The sequence below is a fragment of the Dromiciops gliroides genome, chromosome 3 (genome assembly GCF_019393635.1).
Source record: "Dromiciops gliroides isolate mDroGli1 chromosome 3, mDroGli1.pri, whole genome shotgun sequence".
In the NCBI taxonomy this organism is placed as follows: domain Eukaryota; kingdom Metazoa; phylum Chordata; class Mammalia; order Microbiotheria; family Microbiotheriidae; genus Dromiciops; species Dromiciops gliroides.
Genome location: NC_057863.1, coordinates 568,219,222 through 568,245,836, shown reverse-complemented (window position 1 = coordinate 568,245,836; position 26,615 = coordinate 568,219,222). Strand labels below are relative to the sequence as shown.

Sequence of the window (26,615 nt, the reverse complement as noted above, 5' to 3'; positions counted from 1 at the left end):
ATTTGCTTATTTATAATGTATAAAGTCTTTTTAAAAGTCTGATTAAGTCATTGAGCTCACCTGAATGCCTTACAAAGATTGGGGATTCCCAGACATGGGATGGGTGTAGAGTGAGAAGTTGGGATTTTTTTTGAGCACAGCCTGGTTTAGTGGAAAGAGCCTTGTATTTGGAATGAAGAGTTGGGTTTATTCTGTTTCTACCTGGGTAGTGGAAAATTTTTTGGAGTTGGGAGATTTTAGTTTAAATCTCAGCTCTGTCACTTATTATTGCCACCATGGGCAATCTTTCTGGGCCTTAATTTCCTCATTTGTAAAATGGAAGAAGGCAAACTAGTTGTTCTCTATGGTCCTTTTAGCTCTTGGATCTTCCATTTTTTTCTTTTATTTTGTACTGTGAAAGTATTTCCTCAACTATAACACTAGATGGTAGTAAAACCCTACTAAAAGTATAAAAGCCATTACAGAAGTATCATTTTACTAGATGTTATTTAGTAACTTTTAAAAGTAACCCTAATGAAATCTGTTTAAAGACTTTCTTCTACCTGAATCCACATCTTTTTGCATGTGTATTGGCATGTCCTTTCTTCAGTGATCTTTGAGATCCCCAAAGAAATCCATTTAATGTTTTGGAGTGCTTATATGCTATTATACTGCTATGTCATTCATATAGCCATTGTTGTGTTGGTACTTCTAGTTTTAGCTGGTAGTACAGGGTGGGGGAAAAGTCATGATGTTTTAATAACTTTTTGAAAATTATTTTTTTATTTTTCATCACTTATGAAATTTGATTTTTCACATGCAATATAAATTCATTTCCCATATATACTGTATATGATATGGTATTGTAAATTAAAAACAAAGGATAAAGGAGTTATTAAATAATGAAATTTCTGTGTGACTTTTGGCCCCCCTGTAGATATAGATATTAATATGCTGCATAATATCCAGAAACTGAGTGCATTTAGATTTGTTTGGGGCAAGTTCAGATTTGTTTCCAGATTTTATCTGCCTCACATTCATTTGGGGAAATCTAGAAAATCATATATAACGATTTCAAAGGCAGTTTTGCAGTGAGAAAAGACCAAAATACTCCCATTTATTTTGAGAACTAGAAATTTCACAGAACTCTTTGCACTCTAGGTTTGTCATAGTTGTTTTTAAAGCTACTGTGCTCACTAAATCCAGGATTTTGAGGAACCAGAGACACAGCTTCAAAATCAGTTGATCTAATTATAGGGTTTGTTAAAAGCATGAAAACTGCTAGTGGACACAAGACTCATACAGCTTGAAAGCTTGCTGAGAGGCCCAGTTGAGCAAAGCCATTCTGGGAATGTTTAAAGATGAAACTGTAAAGAAGCAAATCCCTTTTGAAGAGGGATAGGAGGAAAGAAGATGGATAATAGAATAAATATCATGGGGAAGGGAATAGGATGGAAGGGAAACAGGTAACAATAGTAATCATGAAAAAAAGAAAAGGGGGGGAAAATGTACAAAAAATATTTATAGCAACTCTTGGTGGAGGCTAAGAATTGAGAATCAAGGGAATGTCCATCCATTGAGGAATGATGGAAAAAGCTGTGTTATATGATTGTAGTGGAATGGACTTGTGCCACAGGAAATGACAAACAGGATGATCCCAGAAAAACCTGGAAAGACTAATGAACATCGATGTATAGTGAAGTGAGCAGAGCTGGGAGGACATTGTGCATAGTGACAGCAGTATTGTTCAATGAGCAATTGTGAATGACTTAACTACTCTCAGCAGTGCAATGATCCAAGACAATCCCAAGGAACTAATGAGGAAGCTTACTATGCACCCCTATAGAAAGAACTGATAAAAAGAACACTTGTGGATTGTACATATATAACCTGGTTGCAGTCTTGTGGAGGGGGGAGGAAAGGGAGGGAGGGAGAAAAATTTGGAACTCTAAATCTTATGAAAATGAATGTTGAAAAGTACCCTTACATGTAACTGGAAAAAATAAATGTTTGTTGAAACTGTAAAGAAAGAAATATACAGTGGGGCGGCTAGGTGGTGCAGTGGTTAGAGCACCAGCCCTGGAGTCAGGAGGACCTGAGTTCAAATCCTGCCTCAGACACTTAACACTTACTAGCTGTATGACCCTGGGCAAGTCACTTAACCCCAATTGTCTCACTGAGAAAAAAAAAAAAGAAAGAAAGAAATACACAGATAAGAGTGGGAAAAGACCTATCTTTTTAAAATTTAGATTTTAAAAAAAGATTTTTTATAGCATTTTTTATCCAACAGTCATAGTAGTGTCACCACAGTTTGACATCGGAGTCTTAGATGTGCTGCTTGTAGAAATGGTACAAAAGAAAACAGATGGGAAAAGCAGACAAAGTATATGCAGAAGGTCCTTAGCAGAGGTGACATAGTTTTGAGGGTTTTAGGGGGATTCAATTCTCAAGGTCTATGAAATGGGACAATATCAAAGAAGCAGAAGAGAACATGTTTGGATCATATTACTACTAAAAAAAAAAAAGAAAGAAAAAAGGAAACTACCAAGAGGATATCAATGCCTACCAGTGCACATGCCTACTTTTTCATTTATTAATATATTTTGTGAGAATTATTTACATATGAATTAAGAGCATTCTTTTTTTTTTTTTTTTTGCAGGGCATTGAGGGTTAAGTGACTTGCCCAGGGTCACACAGCTAGTGTCAAGTGTCTGAAGTGGGATTTGAACTCAGTTCCTCCTGAATCCAGGGTGGTGCTTTATCGACTGCACCACTTAGCTGCCCCATGATCATTCTTGAAGATAGAAAAAGGGAAGAAAGAGGCTTTCACAGATTATATTTTACAGCAGACCACATCTTGACAATCACAATTCACTGAAAGATGTAGGAACATGAAGATTCCACTTTGCTTTCTATTTGTTGCTTATAAAAATATTTTGATTCAGTAGATCAAAACACCACCTTAAAGGCACAGTGGAAAGAATTATGGATTTGGACTTAGTATATCTGGGTTCAGATACTGTGTCTGCTACCTAACTGTGTGTGTGACCTTGGGCAAGTCATCTCACTTCTCTGGACCTCAGGTTCCTCATTTAGTGAAGGACTAGATGACTTCTGAGGTCCCTTACAGTTCTACATCTTAGATTCATTTGCATGCCAAAGGATCTTAACAAGATTCTTTTAAAGAATCTCTGTAACAACAGAGATAACTTTGACCCCTTGATTATTAAAAAATTTTTTTAAACATTTTTATTTAGTTTTGATTTTCAAATTCTATCCTTCTTCTCCTCCCCCCTCCCTGAGATGGTAAGCAATCAGATATAGGTTATACATGTACTATTATGTAATACATTAGTCATTTTGTACAATAAGACTCAAAAAAATGAAAGAAACTGAAAAATAGCATGCCTCAGTCTATTTTCAAATATTATCAGTTCTTTGGAGGCAGATAGTGTGCTTCATCATTAAGTCCTTTGAGATTGTCTTGGATCATTGTATTGTTGAGAATAGTTCAAAGTCATTCACAGTTCTTTATCTTCTAACCCCTCTCATCTGCTAGTCCTTCTTATTGAAAACCTGGCTCAAGGGGGGACAGCTAGGTGGTGCAGTGGATAAAACACCAGCCCTGGATTCAGGAGGACCTGAATTCAAATCTGGCCTCAGAAACTTGACACTTAGTATCTGTGTGACCCTGGGCAAGTCATGTAACCCTCATTGCCCTGCCAAAACAAAAAAAAAAAGAAAGAAAAAAGAAAAGGGAAAATCTAGCTCAAAAATAACTATTCCAGGTGACCTTCCTTTACTGAACACAGCTACATCTGTGTATTCCAATATATAGATATACACTTTTATATATATATATATACACACACATACACACACATTTATATATTCAATATTCAGCTTATGTGATATATTTGGAAAGATACATTATGTTGCATAATGTTCTTCTGTTACTTCAGTTGATATATTCTTTCTCCCCTTCTTGAGGGCAGGATTAATATTTTCTTTGCTCTCTTGTTTTTATTTAGCAATTTGGGACTGCATATAGCACAAATACTGTTGAGTGAACTAAAATCTGACCCTTGTCTTTTACCTAGGGGCCTGTGTTGATTGGAAGCTCTCAAGGTGGTGTCAACATTGAAGATGTTGCAGCAGAGAATCCTGAAGCAATATTTAAGGAACCTATTGATATTATGGAAGGCATCAAAAAGGAACAAGCTGCCAGGGTAAATTGCTTTTTGCAGTCCTGAAATTTGAGAACTTTATCATAAATAGTAACAAATAAAATAAAATAAAATTTACACAGAGCAAAGTATGGTGTAGCATGGTTGTATGATTTAGAAGTAGGACTCAAACCCAGTCCTTAATCTACTCACTTTACTTCTCACTAATCTCATAGGTTCAGAATAGTTGTTCATTGAGGTGTAATTATAAGATCTTGAAACTTATTTTTATTTTGTCTGTTGAAGTTGAAGAGAAATGATCATTGCATGAATGTATTATAACACAAATTAACTTATGGTAGCAATATTTTGTACTGTCAGCTATAAAGTATAGAAGTACATATTGTTTCATGTTTATGTAAAAATGAGTACCATTTAATTAGGATAAAAAATTAATGTCAATTATTGTATGAAGTTAAATATGCAACTGATTCTTGATCTATGAAAAGAAACTCTTTGGAGATGAAGTACTATTGATGAATTTCTGATTTTCATAAAATGTTACAAGATAGTAGGGGGGTAATAACTACGATGATGAACAAAGTAGTTATTAAATTCTCTGTAGTACTGAATGAAAGTATTCAAATGGTTCTAAGAGTTTATTTTCAAAAGTGAAATGCCCTATGGCCTTTTAGACTTTTTATTCAAATAATTGACAAGCTGGTAGAATTATGGTTGATATTAATAGTTATATTTAGTTAAAAGAATAGACTAAAGAGAAAACTTCATATTCTGTGAATATTGTGCCACCCTTGGGAGTGATGATGTTGAACAATGAAGACTTGACATTTCTTCTGATATTTAAAGGAGAGCTCCACACATTATTTCCTATTTTTAGAAGAAATTAGTCACAAGTGATAAAACGTGGTACTTCCTTTCTGACCTAGGAATTCAAAGTCAGCAGTGGAAAATTCCAATATCCCTGAAATCTGAGAAACCACAAATCAGAATCAGAAGCAAATAAAATGCTTTGCATTTGCATGGTGCTGTAGAGTTCTTTCACATTTTTCTCATTTGATACAACAGCCCCCTTTTAAAAATAGATTTTTACTGATCTCTTGTTTTCATATCATCTAGATCTCCTTTTCCTTCTCCATCCTTTATATCGCAGAATTTTTTAAGTGAAAGAATAAGAGAAAGAAAAGAAAAAGTTCAGTAAAACTCATGAACATGTTGAACAAGTTTAACATGATATGTAGCAATTCAGACCAGACCCATGGACCTCTGTCTGTGCAAAGGAATGGGGAGAGGTGTCCTTTCAAATCTGTACTTTGAGGATAAGCTTGCACAACAGCCTCTTCAGGAAAGCAGGGCAGTTGTTATTTTCCTCAATTGGCAGATCAAGTAATAGAGTCACAAAGGGGCTATAACTGTCTAGAGGAATCTGGCTGGTAACAACCAGTTCTTGAGCCCAGGTTATCTGACTTTGTATTCCAGTACTTTTTGTACCACACCACCCTGTAGTGTTGATTACTTTTTTTTGGGGAGGAGGGTGACGCGGGGTGGGGGGGATGTGGAAGATACAGACTAGAGTTGGATAGGGATTCCTATCTGTGGAAAACTGTTATTATCCATGAAGATTGTAACTGTGAGAGAGAAAAATCATTGCCATGAGATATTTTCTAATACCAGTTTATACAGGGTAAATTGACGAGTCAGAAATAGGAATTGTAAAATGGAGACAGGTCATAGTAAGTTTTGGAGTATAATGTTCAGAGAATGCCTGTTCACTGGACTCCTCCATTCTGTTTACTTTATTAAATATATAATATGCTTTATTGATAATGAGGCATAACCTCCCTCAACCCCCCCCCCCATATCAATTGGTTGCCTTAGCAATAAACTGTTTTGTTTTGAATTGCTAACAATTTCTTTGGCGTCATTGTCATTGTTTATGTAGGACTCAACCTGTAATTTCAGATAATCTCAGACCTATAACAATTCAGAGGCATTTGAGAGAAAAAAGGGGTAGTAAATTTGGCCCACTGCTTGGCATATTTGCTTTGTCAGTGCTTTAGTTCCCAGTGTACTTTCCGAGAAATAGATTTTGACCAAAATGCTATTACCCAGCTTTATTGACTACCTTGCTTACCACGTTTGATTACAGCCAACTTTTTGCTGTTTTCAAGAATCATATCTATCCTCAAATGATGAAGATTTGCCAGTATTTGAGAAGATTTAAAAACATGTGCTAGTCTCAGTCAATATCAAAGGAGTTCCAAAGATGTTTTGATTGGTTAATATTGTTAAAATAAGTATTTATCTTCCCAGGGTATATCTACTTTGAAGGGATAAAAACTCACTTGGACATATGTTTTGAATATTACATATATCTGTTATATAATCTATCTATTTATATATAGTATGTTTATTGTAAGAATCTCATTTTTTTCATTACACTTTACAAAATGTCAGAATCCAAACAATTTGAAAGGAAAAGGTAGTTTTTATAACTGCTGTTTTTTGGAGAATAGTCATGGTAGATTAAATATAATGTGGTCAGTTTATGTGACATAGCTATTAATAAAACTTAAACTTTGAAATTCTAGTCATGGCCAGATTGTGCTTTAAATGAGGCATATGTCAAAGTAAGTGTAAAAGGTTACTCTGCAGATGATTAGCTTTTAGTCATTCTGCTAAATGTAATTTGAGCCCTCATCTGCTTTCCATGACTGACTTTTTGTTTTTAAGTTTCATTTAAATATTAAGTCTAAGTCCTACACTTCTGTGTTTACTAAGAGAATCTTAAAAAGGAAATTACTACTGCTAGGGGTGGGTAATGTGGTAGTTTCAGCTGTTCAATGATTCTACATTGAACTATAGAATCACAGAATGTTGAGCTTGAAGGGATGTTAGAGATCAGAGTACTGGCATTCAGTCTTTGTGGTACCTCACAAAATATAATTCTAGCTTCTGTCTATTATGTTCTCAAGGAAATTGACTTAATGATTATTTTGAAATATCATTTAAGAGTCCAATTTTATAACAGATTGGATTATCCTTTTATGTACAGATTGAACAGTTTATTTTTTTCTAGAGACTCCTTTCACTAATATTTCCATATTCTCCTAATTTAGAGGTGTCGGAGACCATAGAGATTTAGGCTAACACCTCCATTTTATAGTTGAAGAAACTGAGGGACAGAGAAGTAAAGTGATTTATTTGCCCATAGTCAAATAGTAGTAGAGCCCAGGTTTGGACTCTGTGCCCTCTGACACGAAATCCAGCACTCCTACTCTGCTATGTTTACTGCTTGACTCATTTACATACTTTTACCAGAATTTTTTTGTAATTCAGAAACTTTAAAAAATACTTTAAAATGTTTTGCTCTAAATTTGTATCACTGCAAAATAACTTTCTATCATTAAAATGTATTGACTATACATTAACAAATGAGAAGAAAAAACTTGTGCTATGTCTTGATTCAGCTTGCACAGAATATGGGATTTCCTTCAGGTCTTGTGGATTCAGCAGCAGATAACATGATGAAGTTGTATGAACTATTTTTGAAATATGATGCAACCATGGTAGAAATAAATCCAATGGTAGAAGATGCAGATGGAGGTGGTAAAGTATCTTCTTTTATCATTAAAAGTATTTATTAAGTGTTATCTTTATATACATATTCTAACATTACACTCAGTAACTTGAATTAAGTATTCTTAACTTTTGACTCAAATTTTAAAGCAGAGTAATGATACAGAAAGAAAAATTAAGGCTATTTGTTAAAACAGATACCTCAAGTATAGGCATGGGGGATAGTGCACATGTTTGGGGTGAGTAAAATAGAAATTAGATGTTAGAGGGAATTAAGACCTTTTGTTAACACTGATTTTGAAGAAAACTTGTGTTTTTTAACTTATTTCTCATTTTTTTGATTAAAATGCTAACATAAGTATGAGGGCATTAGTATATAAGTTTGATACTTGTATTACAGCATGTTGGTTATGCTTTTACAAAGTGTTGTACAAGGCAGCAATAGTATTTTTTTTTTTTTTTAGTGAGGCAGTTGGGGTTAAGTGACTTGCCCAGGGTCACACAGCTAGTAAGTGTTAAGTGTCTGAGGCTGGATTTGAACTCAGGTCCTCCTGAATCCAGGGCCAGTGCTTCATTCACTGTGCCACCTAGCTGCCCCAAAGTCATGTTTGCTGTTTCCGTGATACTGTATTTCCCAGGAACTTTTTTTTTTTTGCAGGGCAATGAGGGTTAAGTGACTTGCCCAAGGTCACACAACTAGTTAAGTGTCAAGTGTCTGAGGTTGGATTTGAACTCAAGTCCTCCTGAATCCAAGGCCAGTGCTTTATCCACTGCACCACCTAGCTGCCTGTGTAATACTATATTTCCATCTCATCTTCTGCCATCCCTTTTTCTTTTTGGTTTCACTTTTTCCCACCATCAAGTTCTTTCCCAATGAATCTCAACTTCTTGTTATGTGGCCAAAGTATTTAAGCTTCACCATCAATATTCGAACTTTCAGTGAATAACCTGAATTAATTTCTTTAACTATTGATTCATTTGATCTCCTTCCTGTCCAAGGGACTCTCAAAAGTTCTTTAAGCACCACAATTTGAAAGTGTAAATTCTGTAGTGTGCAGCTCTCCTTATAGTCCAACTCTCACAGCCATACATTGCTACTGGAAAAACCATAGTTTTGACTATATGTACCTTTGTCAGCAAAGTGATGTCTCTGCTTTTTAGTGTGCTGTCCAGATTTGCCATAACTTTTCTTCCAAATAGCAAGTCTTTTAATTTCATGGCTGCAGTCACTGCAGCGATCTTTGAGCACAAGAATATAAAATCTGACACTGCTTCCATTTCTTCTCCCTCTATTTGCCAAGATCTTAGTTTTATTGATGTTAAGCTTTAAGCCAGCCTTTACACTTGTCTCTCACCATCATCAAGAGGATTTTTAATACTTCTTTACTTTCTCCCATCAAAGTGGTATTGTCTGCATATCTGAGATTGTTTCTGTTTCTCCTGGGAACCTTAATTTCAACCCTTGGTTCCTCTAGTCTGGCCTTTCACATGATATATTCTGCATGTAAGTTAAATAGATAAGGTGACAAAATACAGCCTGGCCATCCATGTTCTGTGCTCAGTTCTAACTCTTGCTTCTTGGCCCCCATGAAGGCTCCTCAGGAGACAGGTAAGATGACCCAGTAATCCCATCTCTTTGAGGACGTACCACATTTTTATTGTGATTCCTACAGAAAAAGACTTTAGTGTAGTCAGTGAAGCAGAAGTAGATGTTTTTCTGAAACTCCCTTGCTCTCTCCATAATCCAGCAGATGTTGGCAATTTTGTCTCTAGTTTCTCTATCTCTTTGAAAACCAGTCTGCTTTTCTGGTAAGTCTCAGTTCACATATTGCTGAAGCCTAGCTTGCAGAATCTTATTATGTATAACCTTGTTGGCATGTGAAATGAGCACAATTGTTCAGTAATTTGAACATTCCTTCTTTAGAATATTGCCTTTCTTTAGGATTGGGATATAAACTGATCTTTTCCAATCCAGTATCCACTATTGTGTTTTCCAAATTTGCTGACATATTGAGTACAATATTTTAACAGCATTATCTTTTAGGGTTTTAAGTATCTCAGGTGGAATTCCATCACCTCCTTTAGTCTTATTGTTAGCAATGCTTCCTAAGGTCCACTTGACTTCATTCTTCTGGATGTCTGGCTCAAGATCAATTCCAATACAATTATATTTATCCATGATGTCAAGATCTTTCTTGTATAGTTCTTTTGTTTATTATTGCTACCTCTTCTTAATCTTTTCTGCTTCTGTTAAATCCATACCATTTTTTTTGAATAGAATTTTATTTTCCAAAATATATGTAAAAACAACATTTTAACATCAATTTTTTAAAAACTTTGTGTTCCACCTTCTCTTACCCCCCCCCCCTCCATTCGCACCCCCCACCCACAAGAACTCAAGCTATTCAAAATAAATTATACATGAGGAGTCATGGAAAAATTCCCATATTAGCTAGTTGTGAGAGAAAACAGTCAAAAAACCTAAAACTTCAGATTAAGGAATTGTCAAAGAGGAGATGAAAAAAATTTTTTTAAAAATGTGTTTCCATCTGTTTTCAGATACTATCAGTTCTTTCTCTGCAGATGGGCTGCAATCTTCATAAGTCTTTCGGGGTTATATTGGATCATTGCCTTGCTGAAAATAACCACATGCTTCTCAGCAGATCATCCCCCACTATTGCTGTTATTTTGTATACAGTATGTTTCACTCTGCTTCAGTTCATGTAGGTCTTTCCAGGTTTTTCTGATAGTATCCTGTTCATCATAATGTGTATATAGTACCTTAAGCTTGACAGAGAATTTTCTTAGTTGGCTCAAAGAAGGACTAGCATACATACTCAAGTAGGTATAGTAATATATTTTTGCCCTGAGGGAGGGGAGGGAGAAAAGGGGAGGAGGGAGAAGGGAAGGAGGAAAGGGCAGATTGGGGGAGAGAGCAATAAAAAGCAAAACACTTTCAAGGAAGATGAAGATGTTCTGTATTACTGCACCAGTATGACATATTGAATTGCTTGATCTCATAGGGAGGGTTGAGGAGGGAGGGAGGAAGAAAAATTTAGAGCACAGAATTAGCTCAGGGACCTTGATCTCATTGGAGTGAGCTCATGGAGGGAATAGCTTTCATACCCAATTGGGAGGAGTAATCTATTTAACCCTGCAGGAAAGTAGGAGGGGAAGAAGATAAGGAAGGAAGGGTGAAAAAAGGGAGTGCAGAGTGAGGGAGAGGATAATCAGAAGTAAAATACCTCTGAGGAGGAATAGGTAAAAAGAAGATAAATGTCATGGGAAGGGAGTGGGATGGAGGGAAATAGTTATGATGATTGATTATAATGGCAAAATGTATGGTACCTACTTTGCTGGGCTATTATGAAGAAAATTCTCTGTCAAGCTTAAGGTACTATAATCTCTACTATTTTTGTCTTTTATCATGCCCATTTTCCTGTGAAATGTTGCCTTGATATTTCCAGTTTTCTTGTAGATATCTCTTGTCTTTCTCATTCTGTTGTTTTCTTCTATTTCTTTGCTTTGATCATTTAAGAAAACCTTCTTATCTCTCCTTGCTATTCTCTGGAATTCTGCTTTCATTTGGCTATATCTTTTCCTTTCTCTTTCCTTTCCTCAGCTATTTGTAAAGCCTCATCAAACAACCATTTTGCTTTCTTGCTCTTCTTTTTCTTTGGAATGTTTTTTGTTGCTGCCTCCTGTAAAGTACTGTGAACCTCTCTCCATAGTTTTTCAGGCACTCTCTATATACCAGATATAATTCCTTAAATCTATTCATCACCTCCACTCGCAGTCAGTTCATAAGGGATGTTTTTTCAGTCATACTTATATGGTCTGATGGTCTGATGGTTTTCCCTACTTTCCTCAATTTAAGTCTGAATTTTGCAATAAGAATATGATCTAAGCCACCAACATTTCCAGGTCTTGTTTTAACTGACTATATAGAACTTTTCCCCCTTTGGCTGCAAAGTATGTAATCAGTCTGATTCCAGTTTTGACTGTCTGATGTGTATGTGTAGAGCTGCCTTTTGGATTGTTGAAAAAGTGTGTGCTATGGTCCACAAGTTAACTTGACAAAACTATATTAGTCTGCTCTGCTTCATTTTGTACTCCAAGTTCAAACTTGCTTGTTATTCCAATTATCTTTTGCTTTCCTAATTATACATTCTCATTCCTTATGATGAATGTGACATTTTATTTTGGTGTTATTTCTAGATGTTCTAGATCTTCATAGAACTGATCAACTTTGGCCTCTTTGGCCTTAGTGGTTAGAGCATAAAGTTGTATTACCATGATGTTGAATGGTTTGCCTTGGATTCAAACAGATATTATTCTGTCATTTTTGAGGTTATACCCCATTACTGCTTTTTTCACCCTTTTATTGACTATCTGAAGGCTGCTTCATTTCTTTGAAGGGATTCTTGTTCACAGTTGTATATGTAGTGATTACCTGAATTAAATTCACCCATTCCTGTCCATTTAAGTTTACTGACACTCATGTTTGACCACGTCCAGCTTATCTTTGTTCATAGATCTTACATTCCAGCTTCCTATGCAATATTGATCTTTATAGCATTAGATTTTCTATCTATCACCAGATGCATCTGTGGCTGATCTTCCTTTCAACTTTGACATAGCAGCTTCATTAGTACTGGAGATTCTTATCTTGCCCTCCTCTCTTGCCCCATAGGTATCTTCAGACCTGAGGGGCTCATCTTCATATGTCATCTACTTTATCATTTTAGTACTGTCCGTGGGTTTTCTTTTCTTTTTTTTTTTTTTCAAGTGAGGCAATTGGGGTTAAGTGACTTTCCCCAGGGTCACACAGCTAGTAAGTGTTAAGTGTCTGAGGCCGGATTTGAACTCGGGTACTCCTGATTCCAGGGCCGCTGCTCTATCCACTGCGCCACCTAGCTGCCCCTGTGGGTTTTCTTTGCAAAGATACTGCAGTGGTTTGCCGTTTCTACAGTGGATCACCTTTTGCTAGAATTCTTCACTATGACTTATCCACCTTGGGTACCAGCATGTCTTAGCTCATGATTTTAATGAGTTATATGTAAGCCCCTCTGCCATGACAAGGCAGTGATCCAGGGAGACTAAAGTCCTTACAGACTTCAGACTGTCAGTATGTAGGTAAAGACTATAGAATAGGAAAGTTTGCAGGTTCAGGGTAGTTTACCTACAAAGTAGATATTAAAAATATTTTAATAAACACATTTTTACAGTACTTCAAACAGAATATATAAAAATCCTAATGTTATAAAGAAAGTTTAGGGAGGAGACAATTATTTATGTCATAAGAGAAATCACCATAGGAGTCCTTTATTTAAGTGACTCATTTTGGAAAAATTTAGTGTTACATAAACCTTTTTGGGAGTATGTTCACTGCCTGTATTGATTGAAGTTCTCTTGCTTATTATATGTATATTATTAGATTAGTTCCTTGAAAACTTGCACAAAATGAATGCATTGGCCACTATACTTTCCTGGTGATGTTTTGAAAGCACAGAATTAGTGTATGAATAAATTATTCCATTAAAACTATTACTTATTTATATGTTTTCACCATAATTCTTTTATTTGGCTTTTGCATGCAGCTGCTTTCTATTTTAGGATCATTTGCCTACTGTACTTTAATTCATCTACTTAGGAGTTGTGAGGTGGAGCCCAATGGCAGACTCAACTTCCAGGGATGTTGCTTAAAAAGAAGCTTAATTGGGCAGCTAGGTGGCGCAGTGGATAAAGCACTGGCCCTGGATTCAGGAGGACCTGAGTTCAAATCTGGCCTCAGACACTTGACACTTACTAGCTGTGTGACCCTGGGCAAGTCAGTTAACCCTCACTGCCCTGAAAAAAAAAAAAAAGAAGCTTAATTTGTCAATCCTTGACCATGACTCTATCAATGGGGACAAAAATTGAATTTTTGTTGTTAGTAAAGTAATGAGACCAGATGCATTTTCTTAACTGAAGAATATTTGAATATTCCATATGAATAATATTGTTGGAACTCATTTTTCTTTGACTCAAAGTTAAGATCATGTTTCCATTTTTCTTCCGTTTAAGTGCTGTGCATGGATGCAAAGATCAATTTTGATTCTAACTCCTATTATCGCCAAAAGAAAATCTTTGACCTTCAAGACTGGACTCAGGAAGATGAGAGAGACAAAGAAGCAGCTAAAGCAGACCTCAACTATATAGGCTTAGATGGAAACATAGGATGTTTAGGTACTGTATATATTTGCATATGATTGGTTAGTATATAATTTTTGTTTATATGACTTGTAAAATCTATCCTTTCCCCCCTACCTTTAACAGTAAATGGTGCTGGTTTGGCTATGGCCACAATGGATATAATAAAACTTCATGGAGGGACTCCAGCCAATTTTCTGGATGTTGGGGGTGGTGCTACAGTTGATCAAGTGACACAAGCATTTAAACTTATAACTTCAGATAAAAAGGTAAGAATAGAGCCATGTTTCATAATTTAAATAATAGAATCAAAGAATGACTTTTTTTTTTGGTGGGGCAATGAGGGTTAAGTGACTTGTCTAGCGTCACACAGCTAGTAAGTGTCAAGTGTCTGAGGCTGGATTTGAACTCAGGTCCTCCTTACTCCAGGGCCTGTGCTTTATCCACTGTGCCACTTAGCTGCTTCCCTGACTTTTTTTTTTTTCCCTTGGGGCAATGTGAGTTAAGTGACTGAGACCAGACTTGGGCTCAGGTCCTCCTGATTCCAGGGCCATGCTTTATCCACTGCGCTACCTAGCTGCCCCCCTGACTTTTTTTAAAAGCAGATATAATTAAACTAATTTAAATTTTGGCAAAATTTGGAATCTTGACTTTCTTAAAAGAAAAATTAATCCTGGAAAATGAGACTATTCTCATTTTTAAACACCTTTCTTTTTCCCAATAGCATATCAAAGGTAATAGTTCATGATTTTTCTTTGTGCTATTGTTTATTTGTTACATTTGAAAAAGTGGAAGATATACTTTGTAGACCGTGTCATAAGCCATTAGAAAAAAGAATTGAAAGAACTTTAGGAAAGAATTAAAGGACCATAGAATGTCATGTGGGTCTTGCCTTTATCTTTAGTTAAAAGAAAAGAATCTGGGGCAGCTAGGTGGCGCAGTGGATAGAGCACCAGCCCTGGAGTCAGGAGGACCTGAGTTCAAATCCAGCCTCAGACACTTAACACTTACTAGCTGTGTGACCCTGGGCAAGTCGCTTAACCCCAATTGCCTCACCAAAAAAAAAAAAGAATCTCTTCAATTTGAGCAAAGGATCTGTTATTTTGTTACTGTGGACAGCTGTATTGGAATGCTTTCCTCCAATGCAAATCAACCAGTCCCTCTGTGACTTACTGGAGAAGTCTTGGGGAATTGTTAGAGGCACATACAGGTGAGGTGACTTTTCTGGAATTATCAACTAAGCCTTGGAGGTGGGATTTGAATAGAGGTTCTACCATACTATAGTATCTCTCTTAATAATAAGTTACCCTTCACCCCAAATCAAGGGAAAAAATGATGTATACAAAATAATGCAAAGTTACCAAAGAACCACAATCAGTAAATATACATTCATTAAAATTTAAACTATATATACACTTCATACTTCATTTTCAATATATCCTATCTGTGAATCCAGTCATAAGGACCAAAGTAGGTTATAATATTTATAAATTGCCATGGGGAGTGTGTGTGTGTGTGTGTGTGTGTGTGTGTGTGTATGTGTGTGTGTGTGTGTGTGTGTGTGTGTGTGTGTGTGTGTTTGTATTTTTCATTGTAAAGTTGGTTAAACACAACTTTGTGGATGACACTGGCTATATTATGTGATAGCTAGGTGGCACAGTGGATATTGTTGGACTTGGAGTCAGAAATACCTGAGTTCAAATCCTTCCTTAGACACTCACTAGCTGTGTGATCCTCTGCCAGTCACTTAATTCACAAGTTGTTAGAATCAAAGAAGATAACATATAAAATACTTTGCAAACCTTCCAGTGCTATAGAAAATGCTAACTATAATTATTGTTGTTGTCATCATTAGACAAAATTTGTATTACAAGCACTATCCATGAGCCCAAACCTACAATATTTTATTTGACAGGGCATCTGAGTAGGCTTTTAAACTCAAGTAGGCCAGTTGTTTGATTTTTCTGCTAAGTAGCCTGTTGTGAAGGTCAGGGCATTGGGTTTTGAGTCAGAAGATCTAGGTTCAGATCCTCGATCTGCTACTTTATGTTGATATCCTAGGTTAAATCAAATCAATAAGCATTTATTAAGCACCTAGCCTACTATATGCCAGGCTCTTGGTGGGTAACCTCTCAGGGTCTGTATAATAACTTTATTAACAAAAAGCTGTTGGGGGTCAGCTAGGTGGCGCAGTGGATAAAGCACCAGCCCTGGATTCAGGAGGACCTGAGTTCAAATCTGACCTCAGACACTTAACACTTACTAGCTGTGTGACCCTGGGCAAGTCACTTAACCCCAATTGCCTCACCCAAAATAAATAAAACAAAATAAAAACAAAGTAGGAAGAATTATAAAATTAAAAAATTACAGAGAGAAAGAACTGTGCAAAAAATATATTCTCCTCAGATTATATCTAGAATCTTGATTTGGGTCCCGTCCCACATTTTAGGACAAGATGGAACATGCCCAGAGGATAACTAAGATGGTGTGAAGACAGGAGGAGCAATTGTATAGCATTATATAGGAGCATAGATTCAGAGCTGGAAGATCTCTTAGAGGTCATAGTTTCATAGGTTTAGACCTGGAAGGGATTTTAGAGGCTGTCTAGTTCAACCCCATATTTAATAAATGAGGATACTGAGGCCCAGAGGGGTACAAATGACCTAACAGGTATTAAGTGGCATATTTGAGACTTAAACCTTAATTCTCTGATTCTGCGTCCTGTTCTCTTTCCTCTATAACCACAGCAACTCCCAAAGATTAGTTGAAAGAACTTTAGTTTAGCCTGGAAAAGAGATACTTAGCTGAGAATGGGAATGAGTAGGGCAAGGGGACACAAAATTATTGCTTTCAAGTCTTTAAAGGGTGGAGGAGGCATTGATTGCCCTTGTCTTGCAATTCCTCAAGAGGGCAGAACTAGTACCATTGTGTAGAAATTACAGAGAACTTTATTCCCCAAAGTGAAGTGGTTGCTTGAGGAGGGAGTGAATTTCCCATAGCCTAGAGGTAGCTTGGTGGTTCTGTGTTTGGAGTACTTGGCCTGGAGTCAGCCCAGCCCCAGACTCCAGCTGTGTGCTCCTGGGTAAGTCACTTCATCTCTTTCTGCCTTTGGTTTCTTCAGCTGTAAAATGGGAATAATAATAATAGCACTTACATCATGGAGTGGTTGTGAGATAATTTTAAAGCACATAGCACTGGCACTATGCTTAAGCATAATAGACATTTAAAAATGCTTATTCCATCTATTTTCTATTAAGTGAATGCTAGATGACCATTTATTAGGGTTCTTGTTTGGGTTGGACTGGATGATCTGAGAGAGTTCCATGAGTGTGTTTTAGAAAGGATTATGGGGGCGGCTAGGTGGCACAGTGGATAGAGCACCGGCCCTGGATTCAGGAGGACCTGAGTTCAAATCCGGCCTCAGACACTTAACACTTACTAGCTGTGTGACCCTGGGCAAGTCACTTAACCCCAATTGCCTCACTAGGATTATGTACACAGAGATGTTGAATGATGAAAAGTGTAGAGAGGATGTCAGTTTGGTTTTCGATAGCAATAGAAAACAAATTATAAATATGCTTTTACTTTTAAAGCAGTAAATGAATGAATTAAAGAGTACTTATTTAGCGTTAAGTACCAAGTGCTATGCTAAGTACAAAGGATACAGATACAGAGTTGAGACTGTTCCTGGCTTTAAGGTGCTTATGTCCTAAGGAGGAAATGGCACTCTAGGGAGGTAGTGCCTAGGGAGTGGTGTTTTGGTTAGAAAGATAATAGGGATGGCCATGGAGCCAAAGTGGAGTTTGATTAACTAGGTCAATATTGATTTGATTATGGTTACCGAGTTGGAAAGACGAAAGGTAAGGTGGGACATTAGCTGCTTAAGAAGATTGGCTGGGTGCAATATGCAACACACTTGGGGTCAGATGGCATAGTAGACCATGTGATGCATTCTCCATTCAGGACTCTGTGGACTCCAGTTTTTTTTTTTTTTAGTGAGGCAATTGGGGTTAAGTGACTTGCCCAGGGTCACACAGCTAGTAAGTGTTAAGTGTCTGAGGCCGGATTTGAACTCAGGTACTCCTGACTCCAAGGCCGGTGCTCTATCCTCTGCGCCACCTAGCTGCCCCGTGGACTCCAGTTTTGATAGGAGTTCCAGAGCTGAGAGGGTTAAGTCTCTAGTCCATAAAGTCCAAAAAGGGATGCATGTTAAAGTTCAGTTGTCTGGAGGGAGGATGAATGCCAGAAGGATTGGAATGGAATGTAAAGCCAGTCTAGAACTGCCCAGATATAGTGAGGTCTATGACACACTCAGTAGTCCAGGAAAGTGTAGGCTAAGTAAAGCCCACATTTCTTTGTTATTTTAATCTACCAAATATTTTATTTACAGGTACTGGCTATTCTAGTTAATATTTTTGGAGGAATCATGCGGTGTGATGTTATTGCACAAGGTATAGTCATGGCAGTAAAGGATTTGGAAATTAAAATACCTATTGTGGTACGGTTACAAGGTGAGTATTTAAGAAATTAAAAATTTGTTACATAATCAATAATTCCTTAAATCTTTGTCATAGATGGCTTAGCATTTTTTTTTTTTTTGGTGAGGCAATTGGGGTTAAGTGACTTGCCCAGGGTCACACAGCTAGTAAGTGTTAAGTATCTGAGGCCAAATTTGAACTCAGGTCCTCCTGACTCCAGGGCTGGTGCTTTATCCACTGCTCCACCTAGCTGCCCGGATGGCTTAGCATATTGAAAAATGTAGGTGCTTTTAAGTGTGAGTTCCTCATTGTGCAGTGACACCAACTTTGTTTGATGAAGAATTGTAAATGATTTAACTATTCTCAGCAATACAAGACACTCCCAAAGGACTAATGATGATGCATACTATCCACCTCCAAAGAAAGAACTGATATTGATTGAACATAGACTGAAGCATGCTATTTTTCACTTTTTCTTTAATTTTTTTTTCTTTTTGAGTTTTCTTATACAAAATGACTAATATGGGAATGTTTTACATATTTGAACATGTATAACTTATACCTGATTGCTTACCACCTCAGGGAAGGGGAAGGGAGGGAAGGAGGAATAGAATTTGGAACTCAAAACTTTAAATAAAATTGTTTATTAAAATAAAAAAAAATCTGAGTTCCTTATGAAGCAACATTTTACAGAAATATAAATGTTTAAAATTCGTGAAATTATTCTAGCATTTAGCGCAAATATATTCACATCTTATTTCATAATGTCACTTTATAAATGCCTTAATTTTTATGAAATTTGTGAATTAATATCCTTATTTTTTTGTCATAATATAGCACATAGAGTAAGTTAAGGCTTTTGAGATGTCTTGTTTTATTATAAAGTTTTAGATGGCTGTAGTAAGTCTTGACTCAAACAATTTTGCTTGTAGAGTGTATGGTGACAGCAATTCTAAATATTTGTATAGACATTTTAATACATTTTTATATTTGATTCTTCCCCAGGTACACGAGTTGATGATGCCAAGGCATTGATAGCAGATAGTGGACTTAAAATTCTTGCTTGTGATGACTTGGATGAAGCTGCTAAAATGGTAAGCAGCAGATGTTAATGATCTAAGAGTTGTAAAATATATCAGAATTTTGTAAAAGCTTTGTCTCTTAAATATGTTGTGGAAAACACTGGTAATTCTTTTACAACAACAATTCTTAATTGAATTTCCAAAAAAAAATGATTGGTGCAGTCTTAAATTAAATATTCTTTAATGACACAAGATAACAATTGATAATTTAGCCACTTGTGAGAGTTAATGGCTTCTAGAAGGCAGACATTGTTTGGTTTAGAGTGATTGTGAACTCTTGTGAATCCTTGTTTTTCTGATTTTGTTTTTGTTTTCCCAAAAAAGCCAAAACAATAGAAAGATAATAGAGATAGCAATGGAGCCAAAGCAGAGCTGATTAGCAAATCTTTGACAGTAGTGGTGCCATTATTAATTTGATTATGGTTACAGAGTTGGAAGGCCAAAGGGTAAGGAGGGGCATTAGCAAGGCAAAAGAAGATTGTGTTTCTAGAAAGTTTGTACAAATTGTTTGTAGGACCCTGGTTCTGTGTCAAGTGAATAAAGGGCTCTGGAGAAAATCATGCTATTTTCTCTTTCAAGTTTTTAATATGAAATATGATACAAACACAAATACATATTATCTGTGGTAGTTTTTTGGCATGAAAATAGGCTTAATTTCCTTCTTTGCCTCAATTTCCCCCAACATTGTTTTTTCTTGTATTCCATAGAGAGGCAGTATAACATAGTAGTGTGATCCTTAAGTCACTTAACCTCTGTGTGCCTCAGGCAACTCCCTGTAATTTAACTACTAAGTCATAGATGGATTGAAATTTTCTCTGATGGAAGGCCTTCTCACATTGATGAAATCCAATGCTTAACTCTGTGCCTGGTACTTAATAAATGTTTGATTGTTATTGAAATTATGGCATATTCTATTCCTTTAGATTCCCCTAGATGAGCATTTATATGTTCTTTCAATAAATTTTTAGTGTTCTGTGGGCAAATTATGAAATCCTGGGCTGGGGGATCTATCTATCGATCTAATCTATCATCCATCTATCTATCATTTTTATTGACTTTAAAATAAACATTTTTAGATATGTTAGATATAGCTAAGATATAACAATTATTTAGCTATAAATTAGAAGCCTTGTTTAGGGGGTGGGCATATTCTGTCCTAATTGTATAGCATGGTACTGTAGCTAGAGGCTGAAGGGTCTTATGTTAGGAAGACTTGTTCAAATTGTTCCTCTGATAATATACTGGCTATGTGACCTAGCACCAAGTCACCCCTCTCAGTGCTCTAGGGCAATGGTGTCAAACTCAAATAGAGAAGGATCCTTGCTGGTTGCATATTGACTTAGAAAACCACAAATTCACATTATCTTTGTTGTATTGTATTTTTATTTATTTTCTTAAACATTTCTGAATTACATTTTAATGTGGTTTTGCTGTGTGAGCTTGATGCTTCTGTTGTAGGCAAGATTCTAATATAAGAAGCTTGCTTTAGCATCTAGAGTTTCCATATCCCTTTTAGGGATGAAATCATAGGTATGAAACCTCTGCTCCTTTACCTCCAAAGTAATAATCCCCTACATTGTTAGATAATTGGTTTTGCTATACTTGCGTCTCACATAAATCAAGCAATAAGTATTTCAAAGATGTAACTGATACTCTCTTATATTATTTTCATTTGGGGGAGTTGTAATTAAATCAAATAATCTGATGCATTTTAGGTAAACATCAGACCTCATAGAGAAAGGTGTTTCTTTTCCCCGAGCTTATGTACTTCTTTGGAGCCTTGTGGCTCAACCAGTCCTATGTAGATACTCCAGGGTGCTTAGTTTAGAAGGACCTTGAAAACAGTATAGCCTATTTTTAGAAGAGTCACCATTTGAAAATAGTTGAGAAAACAAATTTGGTAATTGAGAGGCTAGACTTGATGCTTTAGGCAGTTGGGAGCCATCTGAGGTTTTTGAACAAGAGTAGTGACATGATGATAGCAGTATTTTAGTAACAACATAGGGTGGAGTGAATTGGGGTAAAGCTGGTAATAGGGAATGTAATTATTGCATTAATGGAGACATGAGATAATAAGAAGGCCAGGGAATGGCATAGTGCATTTTTGGAAGAGTACTGATTTGAGTGCCGGTACTGAGATCATTGGCAGGACTTAGTGACCAGATTTTGAATATAAGATAGAAAGGAGGAGAAATGAGCCAAAGGTAACATTGAGGTTTTTAAGACTGGTAGAATATTGGTATTATTAACAGATTAACAGACAGAAAGGTTGTTTAACTTGAGGTGACAAGACACATCAAGTGGGCCTTTGGAAATAGAAGACTGGAGGTCTAGGGGCTAAGTATTTATGACTTAATGGCAGAAGTGGGAGCTGCTTGAGCCTAACTAAATTACATTTGCTAATCAATTTGGAAGTAGTAACAATTTAGGAGTAACTTTTTTCTTTTTTTACAGCTAAGTCCAGGTAATGCCTGAGTAAGAAATGGAATGTTTGAAGTTGAATGCACACCTAAAATTATCTTTTTGAAAAAATTGATTATTTTGTTCTGTTTCTGAAAACATGTAACTCACAAACTGCTTTGTTGATCTTTTTTTTTTTTCTTTTCCCCCCAGGTGGTAAAGCTCTCAGAGATAGTCACCTTAGCCAAACAAGCTCAGGTGGATGTGAAGTTTCAGTTGCCAATCTGATCTGGGACTGCTATGACTTACTGAAAGTGTTTCGTGTTCTATATTCTTTGAAAATACTGTGTTCTGTGGTTTATTTTTTTTCCTTTTCTTTTGTGTAGTTGGAGGCTTTAATTGCCTTCTGGGCACACAAACTTTAAAATATGTTATCTACATTAATTTTACAATCCGGAATGGTCAGTTCATGTGGAGTTCATGTGGAGAAAGCGTAATGCAGCAATCTGGTTTCTTTTGTTGTAGCCTCCTTCAACTTCTGCTACAAAATGTCACTTGCAATATGCTTGTTCAGTATCAGATATGAAACTTTGGGGTTGATAATAGATTCCTGTGAATGAAATCTGGAGATAAACTTTTATTTCTTCTAGACTTAGTGATAGGTCCAAAAAGTAGTCTCATTAATGGAAAAAATGTATTGAAATAATGTTTTATATCAGAGGCATTTATCTTCAGTACCTGTCAAAAGACTTACCTACCAATCATTATTTATAAGCAGTGCTTTCAAACACTCCTCAGAGTACTCCCTCAAGTATTTCAGTGAAGTGACTGATTAATTATTTGGACATTATATTTTAATCACTACAAAATACTGTAGCACTGAAAGTGTCATGATTTTGTGGTGCTGTTCAAAAGCACTATGTAGTTTTGTATATGAACAAATAAAGCATATTTACTGAGGGCTTAGCAAACAAAAGAATGCCAATTTAAGTTAATAAAAGTCTCCCAAAGTGGTTCTGACTACTGTTTGTTTTGTCAGCAAGTAAGTTTAAAAAAATAATTTAGACAATAGTAAATCATGAATTAATTTTTGGCATAAGCAAATATAAATATTTCAATGCAACATGGTATAGTAGCTGGAGGACTAGACTTGGAGTCAGGAACATCTGGGTTCAAACTCCAGTTCAGACACCTACCAGCTAGGTGATCCTGGGCAAGTCACTAAACCTTTCTCAGTCTCAATTTCCTCATCTGTTAAAGTTAGGGGTGTGGATTTGATGCATGTTTATAGCCCCTTCCTACTCTATCTCTTTGTTCTTATAATGTAGTGATTGACAGATATCATGGACTTGGGGTGTTTGGGGTCAGAAGAGTCTGCTATCATAAAGCTTCCTAAGGATAATATATTAATTCTTTTGTTATTGTTGGGCTGTTTTATGGCATGTTATATGTGGGACAATATACTTTTGCTACTGTTTGAGAGAAGTCTATGAAATATATTTATTTGTTTTCTATGTGTGTGCTGTCTTCACTCATGAGCATAATGTTGCTATTTAATAAATGGTTATTTTGTTTTGTTTTTGTTTTGCAGGGCAATGGGGGTTAAGTGACTTGCCCAAGGTCACAGAGCTAGTGAATGTCAAGTGGCTGAGGTCAGATTTGAACTCGGGTCCTCCTGAATTCAGGGCTGGTGCTTTATCCACTGTGCCATCTGGCTGCCCCCATAAATGGGTGTTTTGGAAGGGGATGCATAACTAACAGTTGTTTTTTCAGTCATCTTGTAAGAAATGTCAATACATATTTTTTTTATTCAAAATTTGATTAATTTTAAATGCTAATAATTTTTGCCATATGATTTGCATATATAGCCCATTCTACTACTTTAATGGGCATGAATTACAATGTCAGTGCAGTAAGTAGGTAGCATAGTATATAGAGTTCTGTACTTGGAGTGAGGAAGAGTTGAGTTCAAATCCTGCCCCAAAATATACTAGCTTGACCCTGGATAAATCACTTAACAACCCTGTGCCACAGTTTTCTTGTCTATAAAATGGGAATAAGAATAGCACCTACCTCGGGGTTGTTTGTGGGGAGTCAAATTATGTTTGTCTATCTGCTTGCTGTCTGTCTCTATCTCTGTCATCTATCCATCCCTCTATTGACTACCTACTTACCTGCATACATCTCTGCAAACTTTAAAGGACTATATAAATATTACCTCTTATTATTAGCTAAGAAATGAACCAAGCTGATTGTAGTGGAATAATAAGGAATTATATGTGGTGATAGATTTTTACTACCTATTATTGTTTCTGTCTTGGTCATATGTCAGGAGACCAAATTGAAACTATTATGATAAAGTATGAATGTTATCTTCCTATATCTTCATTCATTTACTTATTTATTTACATATTTAGCTAGCATTCAGTATTTCCAAAAGGTGACTCTAGGTTTTTCATTTATGATAACCTGCCCAGGTCAGAGGTTGACTTGTCTTTGTTTTATATGTAGGCCCTTTGCAGCCTAGAGAAACATAATGTTTTGTTTTGGGTTTTTTTTTGTGAGGCAATGAGGGTTAAGTGACTTGCCCAGGGTCACACAGGTAGTAAGTGTCAAGTGTCTGAGGCCAGATTTGAACTCGGGTCCTCCTGACTCTAGGGCTGGTGCTTTATCCACTGTACTACCTAGCCCCCCCCCCCCCCCATGGCATTCTTGAGGCACATAATCCATTTGGGGTGGTGTTATAGAATTTGAAGGATTTGGCATACTATCTCATGTCTGCTCCATCAATCAGATTTGTACTTTCTCTTATTTGGAACGAGATGATGATGCAAAGGAATCCTTGATGACAATGTATTTCTAAAGAAGCTGAGTGTAGTGGAAAGAACATTGGTCTTATAAAGCCTGGTTTGAGTTCTGGCTTTTATAACTGTGATGGTGGGAAAGCTTTTCATACTTGTTGAACTTTAGTTTCCTCATCTTTTGAATAGGGATAACACTAACACTAGCTACCTCTCAGGGATGTTATGAGGAAAGAGCTATGTAAACCATAAAATGCTGTAGAACTATTAACCCAATTTACCTTTTCAACTTGACCTGTATCACTTGTTCCATCCTTCAACGTTTTAGCCCCACCTGATAATGTTCTTTCTATCACTGTGAGTTTTGATTATATACATCATGTAAGGCTTAAAGTTTGGCATTGTGTCTAGTGACAAAGGTTTTTTGGTCCAGAGCCATGGTTTCATGGATGTGGGGAACTTCTCATGAGGCAACTTCCTTTACTAGTGCAAATCAGCAATAGTTTTTCGACTTAAAATTTTATTTGCCTAGGACACTGGGAGGTTGATTTCCCCAAGGTCATACCACCTAGTATGTATAGACATGCTACTTGTCAACTGCTTCTGTGAGTGTCGCAGCCTTTGCTTCCTGAGCAGCCACAGCTACTGAAGACCCAACAAAGAGAGTTCTTGCCACCCAAGACCATGGCCCTCTCAACATTGGAAACAGCTCTGTTATCAACAGAAATGACATTTAAAAAGATGTATTGCCATCTGTTTTTTGCCTCTGAACCCTAAGGACAACTGGGCCTTTCAATCTTATTTGTAGCTGAAACCTCATACCTCTTGTCTCACCATATTACAGGAATTCTTTACCTTTTTTGGGGGTCATAAACTCCTTTGATAATCTAGTAATGCTTATGGAGCCTTCTTGAAACAAGGATTTTAATAATGGAAAGAAATGCTAAATTTCAGTTAGAGGTTAGTGAAAATGAAGATGTAATATTTTCCCATTCAAATTTGTGAAATCCTTTATATCTAACTATGGATTCTTTCCTTATTAGAACTTGAGCTTCTTGAGATGAGGGACTTTGTTGCTTTTCTCTGTGTATCTTCAGTGTTTAACACAGTGCTTTACATGCGGTGAGTGCTTAATGCTTTTTAATTCATTCATGTCAGAGGCAGTCATTGAATCCTGGTTTTCCTGATTGAAAGTTTGGCCCTCTGTCCAACCATAGCATTGCCTTTTAATGACAAAATTATTTTGAAGTTAATTAACAAGCATCGAGCACCTACTTTGTGCCTGGTGCTGAGCTAAGCACTGAGTGCGCAAAGACAAAAGTGTGTTAAGGGCTAAAATTCTAGCTAGTCTGTCTAAAATATCTAATGAGTGGTCGCCAATAAATTATAAGCTTTAGAAAGAGTTAGACTTTTAAGCATTTATTAAGGAGAATAAGAATTTGGTAAAGAGAAAAAGAAAGGCCTATATTCATTTATCTATTAAAGGGAGAGCACATTTCTTGCTCCCTTCTCCACCAGTGTCCTCAGGAAAGAGAGACAGAGCGCCCAGCTCCCCCTTCCTCCTCCCACCAGCAAACGTCACTTCCTGACGCCAAAAAAAAAGATGTATGGTCTTGTCCTCAAAGACCTTCCTTTCATGGCGGAGCTTTTCTACAGTAAGTCTCCAGCAGGTGGCATCATTCCAATCATTATAGTCCCCCCTTTTGTTTCGTTTGAAAAACGAATGCGTTTGCTCAATGAAACAACCAAAAATAATATCCTATGCTAGCTAACAATACGTAAATAATAATATAGAAAAGGGAGAGAGGAAAGTTTTGTCCAGAGGGGCAGTCCCTCACAAACTGCGCTTTGACATAGGTCTTGCAAAGGGAGGGCCTCTGCAGAGAGTACATGTTACAGATGGTGTATATTATAACAGA

General features: G+C 36.5%; 1 protein-coding gene across 2 annotated transcripts in view; it reads left to right on the top strand.

Annotated features, from left to right (window-relative positions):
- SUCLA2 (succinate-CoA ligase ADP-forming subunit beta) overlaps positions 1–23,409 on the top strand; it is a 56,794-nt gene extending 33,385 nt beyond the window's left edge. For both annotated transcript variants that reach the window (XM_043994123.1, XM_043994124.1), the window contains 7 exons: positions 4,081–4,209; positions 7,635–7,773; positions 13,810–13,971; positions 14,062–14,204; positions 18,326–18,446; positions 19,419–19,507; positions 22,109–23,409. In XM_043994123.1, coding sequence (XP_043850058.1) covers positions 4,081–4,209; positions 7,635–7,773; positions 13,810–13,971; positions 14,062–14,204; positions 18,326–18,446; positions 19,419–19,507; positions 22,109–22,183 — 858 coding nt within the window. In that variant the 3' untranslated portion in view covers positions 22,184–23,409. The remainder of the gene's footprint in view (positions 1–4,080; positions 4,210–7,634; positions 7,774–13,809; positions 13,972–14,061; positions 14,205–18,325; positions 18,447–19,418; positions 19,508–22,108) is intronic.
- Positions 23,410–26,615: the final 3,206 nt, after the last annotated feature.